The sequence below is a fragment of the Arvicanthis niloticus genome, chromosome X (genome assembly GCF_011762505.2).
Source record: "Arvicanthis niloticus isolate mArvNil1 chromosome X, mArvNil1.pat.X, whole genome shotgun sequence".
NCBI lineage: Eukaryota > Metazoa > Chordata > Mammalia > Rodentia > Muridae > Arvicanthis > Arvicanthis niloticus.
The window spans coordinates 35,319,999-35,338,913 of NC_047679.1; the positions used below are offsets into that span (position 1 = coordinate 35,319,999).

General features: G+C 35.5%; 1 protein-coding gene across 1 annotated transcript; it reads left to right on the plus strand.

Moving 5' to 3' along the window:
* The first annotated feature begins 5,455 nt into the window (after positions 1-5,455).
* LOC117695238 (odorant-binding protein 1b-like) lies at positions 5,456-10,658 on the plus strand. The gene is made up of 7 exons (XM_034486087.2): positions 5,456-5,614; positions 6,057-6,196; positions 7,092-7,165; positions 8,742-8,852; positions 9,513-9,614; positions 9,808-9,838; positions 10,442-10,658. The coding sequence occupies exons 1-6, from the start codon at positions 5,561-5,563 to the stop codon at positions 9,822-9,824; spliced, it is 498 nt and encodes a 165-aa protein (XP_034341978.1). The 5' UTR covers positions 5,456-5,560; the 3' UTR covers positions 9,825-9,838; positions 10,442-10,658.
* The last annotated feature ends 8,257 nt before the right edge of the window (positions 10,659-18,915 follow it).

Below are 18,915 nucleotides of genomic sequence, written 5' to 3' on the forward strand. Positions count from 1 at the left end.
CTGAATCAAAAATATAGAGTCATTTCTGCCAATACAGTAGAGCTATATCCAGATGAAGCATGTATCTGTGCATGAAAGAGGCAAGGGAGAAGAAACTTTAGAAGAACTGATCATGTTAAAAGATGAAATCTTGGACATTGGATATATCAAAAGTCCTTTAGGGAAATGAGTAATGAAAGAATGCTTTACTGTAGAATTTACAATGAAGTGGATAGGAGAGGTAAACTTTATTAACCTTTAGATATTTGGGACTCAGTGACATATTTGTGAAGTAGTAAATATAAAAATGTATATGCTTTTACTACAGCAAGGACACCCAGAATGTCTCAGATTAAAGAGCAAATTTTCCCAAGGACGAAGAGCATATTGCTTGAGGATATTCTATGAAGAAAGATTTTGATAAACATTTGAATTTAAAAATCACTCCATACGATATAATTATCTTTGGAAAGAAATGAGTATCTGTAATCAGAAACTCCTGAATCATTTTACACAGTTCATAGGGTTGCATCCAGGAACATCAGATGTCAATATATTTAAGAAGTAAAACTTGAAAAGTTTAAGAATAACTGATCACTTGAAGGTTTAAAATCTTGGCTATAGGAGAGAAGAAAAAAATTTAGGAAGATCTTCACTGAAGTATCTACATTTTTAAAGAAGGAAGAGAGAGATTGAGAGAGAGAAAGAGATAGAGATAGAGGGAGACACAGAAAGAGGGAGAGATAGAGATAGAGATAGAGTGAGAAAGCGAGGGAGGGAGGAAGGGGAGGAGGGAGGGAGGGAGGGAGAGAGAGAGAGAGAGAGAGAGAGAGAGAGAGAGAGAGAGAGAGAGAGAGAGGTAGTAGAGGTCCAGAAGTTCAATTCATGAAAATGTAGATAAAATAAAATAAATAAATAAATAAATAGTTGATTAAAAATTTAAGAAGACATTTAAATACATTCTGTATAATAGCACAGGTATTCAGAATATATAAAAAATTCAATATTATTAATAAAATTAAGAAAAAATAAATGAGTAATGACATAAAGACTATAGAAAATAACAAAATGGAGCAATCATATAATGTTGTTTAATCCTTTCTGAAAATATAAACCAATAGTTGAATTTAAAATCATAAAACACGTGTTACACAATGTGCAAAATGTGTGATTATTGGCAAAGTAATGGAGGCAATTAAATCCACACAGGTGTTTGCGAACTGTGAAAACAAACAGGCGCCTTCCCCTGTTCATATTGATCCTGAGCATCAAGTCAAGAAATGCAGCAGCTGGCTTATTGAGAAACAGAAGTCAGTGAATCATCCATTTGGTTTGAAAAGGTCAACAAACAGAAGCATATCAACAATCTGTAATTGGATTATAACATGGATTATCCTCTCATTCTTACTGGTAGGAAACAGAAAACAAATGCACAGGAAGAAAGAATGAAAATCAGTGAAACTTCAAATCTTATTTTTAGATTTCTAGAATTTGAGAAAACACATACATCCCATGAGTGTCACATATCAATAGATTGGTTTGGGGGACAGGGTGGAGTGATTGCATAAGAAAGACTATAGGGGAATTAGAGCCCAGAGCTGTAAAGCTGAATGTACAGAAAGTCTCAGAATTTCAAATTTATTCTGTATTAAACAACTTACCTTTAAAAATTAAAAAATATGTATTTTGTCATGGATATCTCCAGTAATGTGTTATTTTTTTAAAAAGTGTTTGTTGACAATTTCACAAATTTAAAGCATTATGAAAATTCTTCTCTCCCACATCTAAAATTGTAATCTCAAGTTTGTCAGATCCCTTGAATACAAATGATTCCATTCATAGTATTATTTTTTCAGTTCTATTTGTGGTTGTATGAGTTTATCAGGGTTATGTGTGTCAATTTGGCTTCGGAACTAACTCATGGTCCCTCTTAACATCACAAGCTGAAAAAATAGGAAAAATGTGTGTTCTTCTAACCCCTGAACATATCAGTAGCCTCTAATTCAGAAAAGAATTGTGATGTTCCATGATCATTACTATCTAGCAAACAAGAAAAGTGTAGTGTAGGCCCTGCATGTAAACATGCTAACTTTGTACAAATATCCAGAATATACAAATGATTAAAAAAACACAAAGTTTCAAAAAAAACATTCAGTGCATTTCTTGTGGGACTGTGACATGAATATAGTGGTTGAAAAAGGAGAGAAAACAAGGGCCACAGAGACAGACACAGAAAGAGAGCAGGGAGATTGCCAGAGACACCATTTGATGGGATTGCAAAGTTGTACACCTACTTTGGAAAACAGTGTGGAAAATTTCTACTGAGTAAAAGTAAATGTAACATTTGACTCTGTTGTACACATTCTTGGATTTTGCACAAAAGACTTTATATGGTTTTTCTCAGATACTTGCTTATCCACCTTCAATGCTACTCAGTTCATATCAGCTAGGAAATGGAAACAACCTAAAGGCCCTAAAACTGTCTAATGGTGAACAAAGAAATTGTACACAGATATTATGGAATATTATTCAGTGATAAAGAATATCATGAACATGACATTTGCAAATAAATGACAGGTACTATATAAGAGCCTGTTGAGCAAGTTAACCTAGAAGCAGAAAGACATATTTGCCATGTCCTTCTTTTGTGTTCTTCCTAGCTCCATACTTCAGATAAAGGTTTAGGAATAATTGGAGTCCTTGAAACTGTGAGCCTTAACCTACGTATCTCCATGAAATTCCTTCTCTCAGTGCTCAGAAAACCCTGTGTAAATGGAGGGAGAAAGATAATTAAAGTCATAGGTGATGGAGAACACCAAGCTATAAGTCCCTCTAAGTGAATAAGATGGATGTACTTATGAACACAAAGAAACTGAAACATGTAGAGGCCTGGTATACACTAGATGGAGTTAGAGCTAAAAGGAGAAGTGAAGACATTCCCTGCTCCTAATCTAAAAGCAATCTTCAATTAATAATCACTTTCAAATAATAACTTACATTCATCTATGGGAGTGTCACTGCAGAAACAATCTATACTTAAGGGCAGCTACAAGACCAGGAGTTGATGCCCAACAGAACATTAACTCACCAACTTTGCAGTTTCCTTGTCTTACAATGTTGTCAGGGTTTCCTTTACTGAAAAATAAAAATTTACTGTTTTAAATTTTCATTTATTTTATTGATATATTGTTGCTCCATTCTTTCTCTGTATGACTTTGCATACACACACACATACATACACACATACACACACACTCACACACATTTGTGTGCACTCACATATATGTATACGTATGTATATATAGGCTTTCAATTCACTGGAATTTTAAATGAAATTCCTGAGTATCTATCTCTTTCTTGTACCTCTAATTGGTCTCTTTTCTTTCTTTTTGTTTGTCTTGTCTAATTTGGTATATTAATGTGTTTATCTTATTATATTATGCTTTATTTATTTATATCTCTTAGAAGCCTTTTGCTTTTAACAGGAGACTGAATGCAAATGGATCTAGATAAGAGGAGAGGCCTAGAACAAACTGAGAGAAATAGAGAGATGGAAAACCTTAAACAGTATGTATTGTGTGACAAAAACATCTATTTTCAGTAAATTAAAAAAAGATTTTCAGATACACTCATCAACATAGGATTTTCTCATTGTAGAGGATCTGATGGACACCATTACAGAAGATTACAACAAACCAAAATACAGAATTGATGATGCCAGTACCACCTATAATCCACCCTCCATATGCAACATCCAGGCTTCCTTGCACATGAAGGAATTGAAAGATTAAAAAGTATAGAGGAGCCGGGCAGTGGTGGCGCACGCCTTTAATCCCAGCACTTGGGAGGCAGAGGCAGGCGGATTTCTGAGTTCGAGGCCAGCCTGGTCTACAGAGTGAGTTCCAGGACAGCCAGGGCTACACAGAGAAACCCTGTCTTGAAAAACCAAAACAAACAAACAAACAAACAAACAAAAGTATAGAGGAAGAGAGAGTTGAGTGTAAATTCATGCCTCTTAATAATGTGAAAAGCTACATACACCCTTAAAATATCACCATGACTAAAGATAATACCATTTAGAAAATAGAAATTATAACTTGTATATCAAAAAAAAAAAAAAACAACAACAACAACCCAGGACCCTACATGTCTACACCAGAACTACAGGCAATTAAGAGATGCTGGGAGTGGGAAGAAGAGAACAATTGGTTATTCAACACTAAATAATCAGCTCAGAAAGCATATGTACAGCTGAAATTAAACAGATTGAGCAGTTGGTAATTAGTGTTTGTACATGTTTGAGTGTGTACAAACACATATATACATATAGACATATTTAAATATACTCATGAATATAATGGCTATTGGTAAAAAAAAAGTGGTAACAAAATTGAGAGACATAAAAGGAATACATATGGGAGTTTAGAGGAATAAAAGGGATGTAGAAAATGATGTAATTAAATAATAATGTCAAAATAAAAAGATAGAGGTAAAAATAGAATATAATTTAAAGGAAGTATCATGAAGGACAGGCCTTAAACACATTATAATGCTGTAGCTAGATTTCATATGTCATTAAACAAAAAATACCACAGTGCTAACTATAGGTAATTCCATGTGTTTCAAGTGTAAACAAGTACTTGTAGAGTCCTGAAATTATTCCTGATTGTTCCTAAAAATAGATGACAAGATTTTATTGATATGGACAAAATGTATCTTGGTTGTGGTGCATAAGAAAGTCAAAATGTAACTGGCAGAAAAGTCTTTCCTTTAAGAAATTTAAAGCACAATTTTCAGATTGTATAGAGTCCATTTGCACAAATGTATATTTTTTGAAAAGTAATTTTTCAATAGATTTTTACACTTGCATATTCTTCTTTTCATCAATGATACTTGTATTTATTACCAGTGTATATCTTACCACATTTTCTATTATTTATTCAAATAATTTTCAAGATTTCTCTTGTAGATCTGTACTCGATATAGAATACAATATATTGGATGAAGAAAGAAGTCAATATATGGAAAGGCTTAAAAGTAGTAGAAGACTTATGACTGGATTCTTAAAGGAGACCCTCCTTATTTTTTAATATTTTGACTTCTGAGAATGTTGTGATTATGGCTCTTGTTGCTCAAGCCACAGTTTTAAATTCACTTAACTGCACAGTATTAGGATAAGATTAAGAATGTATCTTAAAATGCATATCACTTTGGTTAAATAATTATCTAGGGTATATGTGTATGCACTATGACCTTTATCTATCACTATATAGTATTAGACCAAAATCATTACTTATAAATATTACTGTAGAGGTAGTTCCTTTACTCTGACAGGAATTCTCAGTCAACATAGCATATCCTGACCTTAAGTGTAAGCTTATTAGTTCAGGAACATGAAGTCTTCACTATCCATCAGTGCCAAATGGGAAGTACTGGATAAATGTGTGTTGCTGTGATGGTGAATCATTGGTTGAGTTCATGCTCCTCCTTCAAAATAACTGTATAAAAAGATTTGAAAGTTCAGATTCTTCATAACCACTTTCCTAATTTGAGCATCTGCAGAAGAGCAAAGTTAGGCATCATGATGGTGAAATTTCTCCTGCTGGCATTAGCATTTGGACTGGCTCATGCTAAGGTAAATGCATGTCTGTGCTTATGTGTGAGCTTCTCCAATAGCATATTTCTATGGATGTGAGATATCATTCAGTCAATCTATGCAAATCCATCTGCATGAAATAAACTTTCTGTCTTTCACTTAGGTACACTTATGCAATCAGATTTTCTCTAGTATGAAACCAGTGAAATAAAGAAATTAAGGGCTTTTATTTGCAGAGTATATGAGGATAAAGTTGAGCAGTTTTAGGTCCATGATTCTATGTTAATCACATTTTCATATTGTTCTGGGTTGTGCTTCATTTCAAGAAGTATAATCGTCAACTAATAAATGAAATACTATTGATTTATATTTAATGTCAGTTTAAGTATTTCAGGTAGTGATATCAGAGATGAGTACACCAACACACATTCTAATGGTCTGTTGTGGTTTTTATTTTTTGTGATTGTTGCTGCTTTTTCAGCTTGAAGGAACATGGAAAACCATTGCCATTGCTGCTAATAATATAGACAAGATAGAGGATGGTGGTCCTCTGGAAATCTTTGTTCGTGAAATTGTTTGTCAGAAGGAATGCAAAGAATTGCTTGTCAAATTTTATGTCAAGTAAGCATATTATCAAGAATGTAAATTTACTTTTTTCTCCCTTTATGCTGTTAAATTCACAGGAGAATGTTCTGTTACTAGTCATGAAATTAAAGGCCCTATTTTTAGCATGCAATTATATCATTCTGTGATGGAACAGCTCTGGATACCACACAGAGAGATAAACACTTTTTCTAATTCAATGAGTGATTCCTGAGGGAACCTTGTGGTTTGAGGGTTGCCATTGAATATTATCATCTATGTTAGATATAGAATACTCTAAAGAACTCCTCTGTAGTAAGGTAATGGTGTGACCATTTAAGTCAAAGTCATATACTTTATGTTATTCAATTAGTGATGTCATAAAAATCTTCCACAAATAGGTCAGACATATCTATTTTTGAACCCCTTTTTCTGAGGCTCTATGTTTAAAGTTTTTTTTTATCTGATATGTGGACGATTATGTTCAATTCAGGAGTCTATAACACCTAAAATCTGAAAATGCTTTGAACCATTTCTCTCTCATAGTCAAAATTTGAAGATTCAGTTCACAAATGAAAGCACTTACAATACATACATAGAAACATGTTCATATATTTAGGCTTGAGTAGAACATACAAATTAGCATATTGAAACATATGTAATGAAGAGTGAATTTTGGATAAGGAAGTCATCAGAGTATAGCATGAAGCAAAATTGTTACATTGAAGAAAGATATGTATATGAATAAACAGGATGATGTTTTCTAAATAGGAATTAGAAAACTCAAGGAGGGAATAAGTAATTAGCTCCTATCTCTGTACACTGAAAACTTCATTGTTCATAGTACTTCCTCAAATACATTATACTACTTGAAGATATTTAATATGAATTCAATAGTGATGAAAACTGTGGTTTCTCGTTTTGATTTTTTTAGGCAAAATGGACATTGCTCATTGACCACAGTCACTGGGTATCTGCAAGAAGATGGTCGTACTTATATAACCCTGTGTAAGTACAGTATCTGGGAGCACTCTCTATGACCAAAGTATTGTGATAGCGTACATTCATTCTGATACTACAGCAGCCCAAAGGTACTTGCATCTAAAGCAATTTTGGCTCCTTAGTTAGTTATTAATCTTTCTAACCCAGCAAGATATGCTGCCTAGTCTGAATACATTGTAAGTCACCAGAGAGTTACTTGGAGAACAGTATTACATAAAGATGTGAATAGTTCTAACAACTTATTTTCCAAGAGTTTTCCCACAGAAAAAGTTATTTCTAGGTACTTTTACTATTTTTCTTTTATACAGTATCTCACTTTATTTGCCAATCCTGCTACTCCATACAAGGGCTCCATGGCTTCGAATATCTTTGCCAACTTCATGCTTTAGGCTCCCATGGGCTTATATTACAAATGTGATCTATCACCCTTGAAAGATAAATATTTTACTTAACACCATTATTTCAAAAATCCTTTTTTTGATAAAGATTATATTATTCTGACAACTGAATTAAAAACTTCAATTTTGGAAAGCATGGGCAAATTCTGTTTAAGGTTGTCCAACTGATTACTTCAATTTTGTAAGAATCTTTAAAATAATAGCAAAATTATTCAACTAAGTTATACACAATTTCACTGCTGGTTTGCTCTTTAAAACACAGAGGGCACAGTCAACTGGTGAGTGAATGCTTTACCTATCTTTACATGGATGATATAAAGTAGTAGTGTAATAATAAGTGAAATGGTCCTAAAATCTTTTTTCTCTCTTTTGACCAACTTTTATCTTTTATTAAATGTCACTAAGTGGAAATCTCTCTCTCTCTCTCACACACACACACACACACACACACACACAAACACACAGAAGAGCACTTCACACACATACACACACAAAAAGCACTACACACACACAAAAGAGCACTTTACACACATATTCATGCACACTCACAGACATATGTACACTCACATTCACATGCACATGTAGATACACAAGTGAATGCACACAAGCATGAGCACACACACAGAGGCAAGTTCAGAAACAGAAGAACATGCACAAGTGTACACATAGGCACATGTACACACATGTGAACAGGAACACACAGAAAAACCACTTTTCCTCACAAAATATCAATGTCTGGTAATCTCTAAAACATTCATCTTTACAATGTTTTCATCAATAATTGTACAAGGTGAAATTCTTTGTGTCTATTAGTAATTAATACTCTCTAATTTTAAAAAGTGAACACCAAGATTTTAAACTTTCATAAAATTGACAAGTGGCCTTTAGACCTGGTGGAAAAAGTCAGAAACACACAGCCAATTGTGCCATAATCTTTACACGTGGAATTCAGATAAAAGCAAAATTGTGTGTACTTACAATTCATAATCAGTTTTCAATTAGTGGAAAGGCTTTGTCACCATATTGCCTTCCTGAATAGTTATGCCCACAAGGATCACATTTTAGTGAACCTGAGAAGATGCCAGAGTCAGAGTAAATTCGAAAATTTAGCAGCAAACAGGTGACATCAAACTGTGTGGAAATGTGAATGACATTGTCTTGAAATATTTCCATTACTGTTACAGATGAAGGTGAAAATCAGTATGTACTTGTGAAGGCAACATCAGAGTTCTTACTGTTTTATAGTGAGAATGTGGACAGAGCCAGCCGGAGAACAAAATTGCTTTTCCTTGCTGGTAAGCATGGCAGTGGATCTCTGAAATAGTATCAAAAGTGTTGCTCCGCAAATAAGGACTAAGTCAGATCTTCCCCACTCCACCCCAAATACAGTGTTATAGAATTTCCAAAGTCTTTTGTACTAGCTGATAACTACATTGTGTATAGACCAACTTCAGTAGCTTGGACCATGAAGACTTAGGGTGGTGGAAGAAGTTATTGGAAGAGTTCATGTTTCCTCCATAGACAATATTGCACAAATGTGATTTTCCCTAATTTTAGACTATTTGCAGTGTCAATTCACTAAATGTGTAGAAAATTTAAGCATGAACTCTAGAGTGTAGACTCAGAAAAATATGAAGGCTACATTGAAACTACTTGAAGACTCCGTTGTGTTTCTGAAAGTATATAGGATTGAGATAAGTGAGTTATCTAGACAAGTATTTATTATTTTTGTGCATAGTAAAATACCAAAACATGATGTCATTATTTCTGTTTAGATTTTATTGAATGTGTACATGGCACATGGGATAATTCTTATTGACAGAATTGTCCCATCCACAGTGAATTAATATGGAGAAGTTGAGATTTTCCATTGCATATGGGATACAAAGAAAGCAAAGTACATTATGCAGGATTCTCATGAACTGATGTCTGACACTGTCATTCTTGCAATACAGGAAAAGGTAACCCTCTAACTAGTGAAGAAAGGGAAAAACTTGCTGAGTATGCTAAGGAAAAAGACATTCCACCTGAAAACATTCGAGAAGTTCTGGCAGAAGGTACCTTCTATGCATGTTAATTTTTGTTATATATTGTATATATCCATATACATACATTTCCCCTGATTTAGATTAAATCAAACTATATCTTATTATTTCATAGTCATTGCCAGGAATAATCACTGGGGAGCTGTACTTATATGTTTATGATATCAATTCTGTCACTCCTTACCCCACTCAATTTCGTTCACAGATACCTGTCCAGAGTAAAGCACCATCTACAGGTGAGTAGAAACAAAAGCCATGCTTTCCTATCTTGATATTTGAATTGACCCAGGCTTAGTGTATAAAGTATTTGAGATCAAAATGTGAGTGAAAATAATTTGCATTCAAAATGAGGAAAAATGAACACTGACTATTACTTGTCTTTTAAAGTTGAAAATCCTATAGTGACAAAAATGAATTAGAGAATATTTTTATTTATAGAACAATACTAAGGAATTTTATCTCATTCAGTATTGGTAATATTTGTATATTTATGATGAATTCATCAAGAAATTGTGTCTTGTCATTCTCTTTACATATGATGTGTGGAATATAATTTGCCAATATAAGGTATAAGTTTTTTGATTTTATCAATATATTCTTTGAAAACTCTGTCCAAATTTTAATGAAGGACTACACAATGCCATTATTTACTTTAGAACCTGCTCCTATAGAATCCAAAGTACAAGGCACAGGTGTATTCTAGGACAGAAACTGACTCTGTACAATTTTTTCTTTATAGTCTATGTTGTTAGATTCAATTTTGTTCTCAGAAAAACCCAAGAATGAAATCTCCCTGTAGCTTAGTCATGTGTTAATTGTTCTCTTTCATATTTGTACAGATAATGGGATAAGAATTATGCATCATAACCTCCTGACCGTGGAATCAGTATCTATAATTCACCTTTTCTATCAGAATAAATTTTCCCTGTAAGGATATATATGCTGTAAGGATACAGCATACCAAATTCTTGACTTGCCTTTATTTCACCCTTTCATGATCTATAAGTTGTTCTTCCTTTTCTGAATGGTTGAATAAAATGATTCAAGCAGCAATAATGACCTTGTGAAAAGAGTCTCATTCAAAAGTCAGATAAATATTTACTAAATATAGTCTCCAAAATCATTCTGGTGTAACAAATTCTTATTACTGAAACTCTTGTAATATTTGAAAATGTCACACTTACTTGAAAGCCATTTGCAAGAAAACCACAGAAATGAATTTTATGTTTTGTTTAATATTTACTTTCTTTTGTGAATCATGATATGAGGTTGAATTTTCCTATCAAACTAAAATATTTCACATAACAAACTCTTTAGTCCTGCCTACACTATTTAAAATTGAAGACAAAATCTTTTTTTCAAAATCTGTCTAAGGAGATTACATTTTGATTTATCACTTCAGTAAGCAAATGGGTCTGGATATATTTAAGCAATATACATATTGAGAAACTGAGAAACCTAAGTGAAGGTCCAGAGACAGAGAATCAGGACCCAAGGTGAGACATATCCAGCCAGCTGCAGCTGCTGGGAATTACTGGTCCTAAGACATTAACATTCTTTTCTCCCTCAGAAGATAGCATTACCTAGCAACCCTAGCAACATCTCTGGGCCTGAAAAGTGTTAATAACTCTTCTTCCATAGCAGCTATTAATTAATGGTCAGATGTTCTCCAGATGGCTGAGCCAGAGCCCTTAGTGGCCTTGGCACCTAACAGGGACAATCACTTAAAAAATCAACTTGCCCATAAACCTTTTATCCAATCATATAATACCAAGACTTAAAAACTTTCCTTAATCTGCTTGTAGGTTTTTTTCACATAACAGTATGTAATCAAAATGTAATTTTTTTTTGGAAAAGAGATTTTTATCTTTTATTTTAAGCAACTTCCCCTAGACCTCATGGTTGCTCACCTATTCTGCTGCATCATGGAAGGTTTGCTGAATAAACCCTTATGTGAATTACATCAGAGTTGAGTCCTGGTTTTCTTTGGGCTTTTGAGATCTGGGCATAACAATGTGAAGCAATCAGTTTTGAAGAATATAGGATATTCACTGAAATGATATTCCATAATACCAAGCCCTACAAATATGCATTTATATATTACATTTTCGTGTATGTATTGCAATGATTCCTTAGAATATTGTTAGCTATCAAGATAGCAAATACAGATGAAGTATTCTCTGAGGCCTTGGAACATGTCCTTGGAACAAGATGAAACAGATGCCAGTAACATCCATAAGTAGTAGATATGATTAAGAAATCATGACATAGTCTATTTGCTGTTGAAAGAAAGCTGTTATTTAACATTTCTCTCTGTGCCTTGTAAAATAGTGTTACTTTAGAAAATTATAGTAACATTTGGGACAGTAAACCATACCAGGAAGCTTGGTGGGTAAAGCTGGTTGAGATCCTGGAAACTCACACTTGTGATGGTACTCGCCTCCCTACTCCCTGCCAAATTCATGGCCTGAAACATATACCACACTTTCCACATAAGGAAACATAACCTGTGGTCACATAGGCCCAGAAAAATTCTCCAAGCTAATGAGATAGCTAGAGGCCCTGAGTGTTTAGCCAAAACCTTCTCTCCTCAGACATTCCTCCCTGAAAATAAAACTCACTCAGGTCTACCCTGAGAGGTTGATATGCATCCATTTTCCATAATGAACAGTCAACAAACAGTTTAGAACCATAGACTTTCATCAAGAATCACCATGGGGAACACAAGGGGGGCCTTGAACTATTGAGGTACAGCCTAAGACTGTGGTAGAAGGCTTCTCTGTGCCTCCAGCCACAACTGCAGCCAAACTAAAGACAATCATGCTAAGCTAGGGCAGAGCTCCCCTTCCCCCCACCCCTCTAGGCTAGATACTATCCTCATCCTGGGGGCTCTGGACTCTGCTCCCTATTCCTCTTGACTCAGAAATGCCTAGATGTCCAGGAGTTTGGGAGTCTTGGGTTTTGACCAACTCTCAGGCTTGTGGATCCCTGATCCTTCATTCCTGGCTCCTCTGTGCAGCACCCCAGGGATGACTGGGTACCCAGAGATCTGGGAACCCCAATCTCTGGCTTTCCCACATTTCAGACTGTATTTTCCCACCCCTGGAGCAGTGATGCTGAGCTCCCCTGAAGTCCAGCTGCTGTGGTGTGGGATAATCACAGTCAAGCCTCCCACATATAGCCTCTAGAGCAGCCATGCCTTGCAGCAGGGCTGAACACAGACCCAGAAATTACTTGCATTTTCTTGAAGATTTTGTAAACTCCATGTTCATTTGCCTTACTTTCAACCTCATTCTGCAACTAATTTCTACTATTACTTTGCCTCTAAACTCTTTCTAATTTAGAACTTCTTTCTGAATGTAGATATTTATTTGAATAGATGGCTATTTGTGGTGTGATTGTGTGTGTGTGTGTGTGTGTGTGTGTGCATGTGTACACACATGAATGTTCTTGTGTGTTTTGGGACTTTAGCAGATCATGACTGAAAAAAAATCACCAACATCAAAATACCAAAACACATTCTACAGTGTGTTGGATGCAAGAAGTTTCTCTCTGAGTGTACTACCAACTGAGGCTGGTATTTAAATCTTGTCTTTAATATGTTTAAGATATTCACACACACACACACACACACACACACACACACAGAGAGAGAGAGAGAGAGAGACACACACAAACACTAACTTACCTGATGAGTAAAGTTGTAACAATACTTAAGAAAATACTAGAAGAATGAATACATGCCAATAACAAGATCATCCATTATGATGAAGATGTCTCTATTTTAGAGGTAAAGGTATGAGGCCAAATCTTTTAAGTCCAAACTTCATTTTAGAGAACCTAGCCTAAGTTTGAACTCAAGTAAATTAACAGTCTGGTACCTAGCATTAGTTTCCACATTGCCCCCCAACAAAACCCTAGCCTAACTCCAGTCTCTAGGCTAATTTTAATCACAATACCAGTGTCTCCAGGTTATTCCTTCAATAAACCTGTATCCCCAGATTACAAGCCCACCTGCTACCTAATGACCACCTATGCAGAGAAGAATAGAAATTACATTTATAATATAACTCCCAGCACCAGCCAGTTATGTTAAAGGTCACAGTAGCTTTCCATTTAGATGCTTGTACATATATCTCCTGCTTGCTGCTTACTATAAAGCCTTGCCTTGATAGACATTCAAGGCTCCTACTACCACCACCAAATCCACTACCACCACCAAATCCATCCTGCATGATGGTGGTGCATTGTAGGGGTCCAAGCTAGCTCAAATAGAATAACGATCCTGCTGTGAGTTGCATCAGATTTTCTCCTGTGTCAGAAGCCATAATGGGACAAGCTAGTAACTAGCAGGTGATCATCCTGAAATGGATTGCCTTGGATTATTACACAATCTGTGACAAGTGAGCTCTTATTCAGCAAGGCTGTAAGGGACTTATTTTAGGAAAGATTCCTGATATTAATATGCTTTTCCTATTATTATTAAACATATGTAACAATCACTAAGCAATAGCACACCCCTTTGGAGCAGATCTCTGCAGATCCACAAGGATGTACTGTCTTGTAGTGATGCTATATAGACAAACAGATGACTTCTTAAGTCTTAATGATGATCCTATAGGAATTCCTAAAATTATACCAGTGATTATTAAGCTCTTTTATAAGGGGACTGCTATTAGTTCCTTTTCTGATAGTCAAAACTGCAATGAGAACTCTGCCAGTCATCAGTTAATTGCTCTTAGATAGTAACCAGACTTTCTTCTACTCAGAGCACATTCCAAGAGGATGTAAAACAATTAACCAAAGGTCATTAGAAGGGAACTAATGATTTATTACAGGTGCTAGGACAGAAGATAAAATATTGCCTGGGTTCATCTATACAAAACTTCACTAATAACTTAGTTATAGTTTTAAACCTTCAGTGAACCTGCGAAGCTAAACAGGTGATGGATGTTTAGCCAGATAATTACTCCTGATGGATATGCATGTAAATATTCTCTGTTGTAAACTTCTATTTCAATTTATGATTTGATTATTGTGTGAACCTGTGATGAACTTTGTAACATGTGATCATGTATTCTGAAAGATGTATAAGTACTGAGGACAAAGAGATGAGAGAAAGAGACACAATGGAGAGATAGAATTGAACTTTTTGCCTTTCCCCACTTAGAGTAGTATATAGAATAGAATTTTTCCCTTTTCTCTACTTAGGATCTTTCTGTTTTTTTTCCTTAGATAGCTTCCATAGAAAACTTTTTACACTTAGTAATAAACTCTATAGTAACTTCTCTAAGTGTCTTTTCTTCCTGTGACCTCAGACTAGAGGGCATAAGGTACAGCCCAGCAGTTCCTGCTGAGATAGAACAAAGGCTATTTACTTAATTCTTGGCTGTTTTTAGGATGAGGTGCTAGGTGCCAGCAACTGCAGTTTCTGGCCTCAGAAGATCACAGAAGGCAGGTCAGCTACAGTATCATAGTAACTTAGATAAGTAAACTTTTATTATACAGCAACCCTAAATATCTCAAAAGACCAGGTCTTACCCCTGCCAATACACTTCCCACTCTGCCACCTCAAGAAGAACCAACAAGAAGAAAGACAATCTCCCCCACATGCTGGGGCTGGCCCCTGGTATTACTTATGGCGCTTGACCAGGGGACTTCTTGAGGTAAGCCCCCCCCCAATTCTGTGTGTATCTCAGAAGAGCTAGGAGTCTCATCTAGGGCCTAGGTAGCCTGCTGATTAGTGAAAATCAATTCAGAACAGGCAAGTAATCTGAGTGGCCTGAGAGAAGGCAAGTCTGTTTGAAGGAAAGCAATTCCGCTTGAAAAAAAGCAATCCTGCTTGAAAGAAAGCGATCCCCACTTGAAAGACAGCAATCCTGCTTGAAAAGCAGTCCTTCTTGAAAGAAGCAATCAGAAGCCTAAAAAGAAGGCAAAGCTGCCCCACTCCACCCCATCCCTAGCCTGAAAGAAGGCACTCCTGTTGGTTGCTGTTAAATATTTAGCTCTAAGAATTAAATCTGTGTGTTCAACCTTAAAGAATGCATCCAGTATGTTATTGATAAATGCATAGTTGTCTGTAGCTTTTAGTAGGAGTTTTATTGCCTAGTATTAGGCACTGGCCTGCTATCTGGTACCGACCTTGTTAAGTGTAAATAGTATGTAGCTACAAGCAGAAATTCCAACAATAATGCTAGCACCAAAGTGAATTAGGATGGGACAAAGTAAATCTAGAGACAGAGAGTTTTTTACATATGTTATTAAGCATACTCTTAAGGAAAAAGGCATTAAGGTTAACACGAGCCAGCTAACTGACTTTCTTCAGTTTGTACAAACAGTCAGTCCTCGGTTCCCAGAAAGGGAAAGTTTAGATGTGGATACATGGGAGAAGGTAGGGTCAGATATTAAAAACTGGTTTTCAGAGAATGGAGAAAAAGATATGCCCCTTATACAGAGTTTTCTATTTGGAATGTGCTTAAGGAAACATTAGCAGATGACAAAAGGGCCGTAGGTGCCCAGGATGCACCAGATTCACCTTCTCTTTAGTGGACTGACACCATTACTACAGTCTCGCTCAGGATCTAAGAAAAATGTTTATACCTTGACAGAAAAGTCTGAGAAAAGTAGTTCAGGAGAGAATAGTGGTAAATCAGAAGAGCAAAATTCAACCTCAGAGGAGGAATTTGACTCTGAAAAGAAATTAACGAAGTATCATAAACATAAGTGGCCTACCATGCAGTATTTAAATATAAGTCATTCTGCAAGACCCCCTGAAAAAGGTAGAAAGAAACCAAAAGGACCTACCTGGATTGGCTGCTGGTGTAATTCAAGCTCAGCAAGAGGGTAAATTGGTAGGCTGTTTCCCAGTGAGTATGCCGAATAATAAAGAGGATAAGGATCCCTTGTTAAATATCTATGGCATTTAAATTGCGTATGACTCCTCACGATTGGTTTAAAATAGCCAGAGCCTATCTAACTAAAGATGAATTTTTACAGTGGATAGATATATATAAAAACTTAGCTCAAAGAGAGTTATCTAAGATGTCTGAAAAAAAGAGGGGAATGAAAGAGTTAACATATGAAATGTTTATGGGTACAGGGGAGTGGTTTGAAGAAACAAGTCAACAAAAAATGACAAAGAAAGCTCTAGTAAATAAATCAGATGCAGCCCTAGAAGCATGGAGATGCTTGCTGAATAGAGATAGAAATACTAAAGGGCTGGATAATATAAAGCAGAAACCAGAAGAACCTTTTGAGGAGTTTGTAGCCCAGCTAATGGAGGCAGTAAGAGGATGGTTCTTAGCTCTGAGGCAAAAGATATTGTTTTAAAATAACTGGTCCTTAAGAATACTACACCCACTTGTCAATTTCTTCTAAAGACAATTAAAAAATCCAGAAATATTTCTGACTTTATTAAACATGTACTGAGGTTGCTGCTTCACATTTTCAAGGTGTACCCATTACAACCTCACAAGGCCAGAACACTATCCAAAAATCTTACTAATTAAGGACAGAAAAAAAAATTAATAAATCAGGCTTGGGTCACAAAAGTTATTCAAGAAACAAACTTGGATATATCAGCAAACAATGTCCTGGTAAGGCAGGAGATGCCATAAATTTTAGTGATCCTGGCCCCACTCAGATCAGCAATCCAACGGGGTGTCATTGTTGTCTGAAAAGGTACCACTGGCATAAAGAGTGACAAACTAGCTCTCATACCTTATCTGGTGCTACTGTAATCCCTGTAAATATACAGGAGTCTTATCAAACCAGGGAAATTGTGTGAGTGACCTACTTTAGGCCCCTCAAACAATAGAGGTAATTCAACAGCATCAAGTAACCAATACACTTGTCAAAGAAGGACTATCCAACAGCTGCAGCAGGCAACCCCAGGCAGAACAGGACTGAGCCTCCACAAAAATAAATATTTACTTATGACTCCTCAGACAGGTTACCTTAATTATTAAGATCTTCAAAGAAAATTTCCTCTCACAAGAAACCTTTGCATACTAAAGGAGCGAGTGACAATAGCCATTGAATTTTAAATACTAAGGACAAGCACCTTTCTAAAAACTGTAACTGTTTTACAGTTATTTTACAGTCTTAGCCCCCAACTTTCAGTATTACAAGTCTTGCTTCAATTTAGAAATTGCATTTTCTCTGTTGGACATGTTCTAGGTCAATCTATGCTTCCTGGTCCTATAAATGAAGGTAAGGATTAATTTAATTTGTTAACCAAAGTTTGTTGTTTTTCCTACAAAGGTAACTTAGCAAAATCTTACATTACAAATCACTGTAGCTCTTAGAGAAACTGCTCCTGCATTCCTGCAGAGCTGTCAGCTCAACTTGGGAATTAACTCCAGATGGCCCTGAGCCCTTATGATTTAAAACAGAGAAATGTTACACATGTCCCGTCTTTAGAAAGTTAGCCTTTATTTCTGTACCTATGGACTCTTCATTCTCATTGCTATTTTATTTTCCTAACTTGGGAAAACTTTCAAAGATATAACACAATATTTGTTTCATTAGTTTATAATACCAAGGGCTTAAAAACAGACAATGCCCTTGCTTAAACTTAAGAAGCATTTAAAAATTGGTGTTTGACTTAGTTTCTCATATTCCACTGATATTCCCAGGCACATGCTATTGTGGAATAAGCTCATCAGATTTTAAAAGATATAGATATCTAAATTACAAAATGAAATCATAATTATTCATCTCCTCATACTTTATAAAAAGAAAAAGTCCATTTCTAAACATTTCAAGCCTCTACTAAAATAAAGACCTACTAACTGGATAATTAAAAAAGACTGGATGTTTTTCCAGGAGAAGCTTTGTTTATATATTTTGAGGACCCTATAGATACCAGACCAGCTGATTGTGCCAGGTCTTCTCCATGGACAGAGATCTCCACATCTGCCACTTCCTTCAAGCCCGCTTCAGCTGTCATCATCTGCAGACTTTCTACCCGTGCCAGAGACCTCAGCAAAAGAAGATACTGAAGACATGGTTTCTGACTGCATCTGATTGGACTTTTAATTCAATATCCAGGGGATACAGGAGATATAAAATTGCTATATAAAAATCTATATGTATAATTTCCTACCAGAATGCTATTTGACCGATTGTATAACTTTATCATGTGTCATAATGCTTTTTCTCATTGTATACTAGCTACCTTATGTTTTGTCACCAATTACTTTTCCACAGCCTTGATGTAATGCTTTATTTGCCTTGTTTACCTTGGTACAGACTATTAATTCTTTTTCATGACCTAAGAGATTTATAGCTGAAGCAATCTTATACATTAGAA

Coding starts and splice junctions, on each gene's coding strand:
- LOC117695238 (XM_034486087.2), top strand. CDS start 5,561: ATGATGGTGAAATTTCTCCTGCTGGCATTAGCATTTGGACTGGCTCAT. Junction 6,197..7,091: donor CTTGTCAAATTTTATGTCAA/GTAAGCATATTA, acceptor TGATTTTTTTAG/GCAAAATGGACATTGCTCAT. Junction 8,853..9,512: donor AAAATTGCTTTTCCTTGCTG/GTAAGCATGGCA, acceptor CTTGCAATACAG/GAAAAGGTAACCCTCTAACT.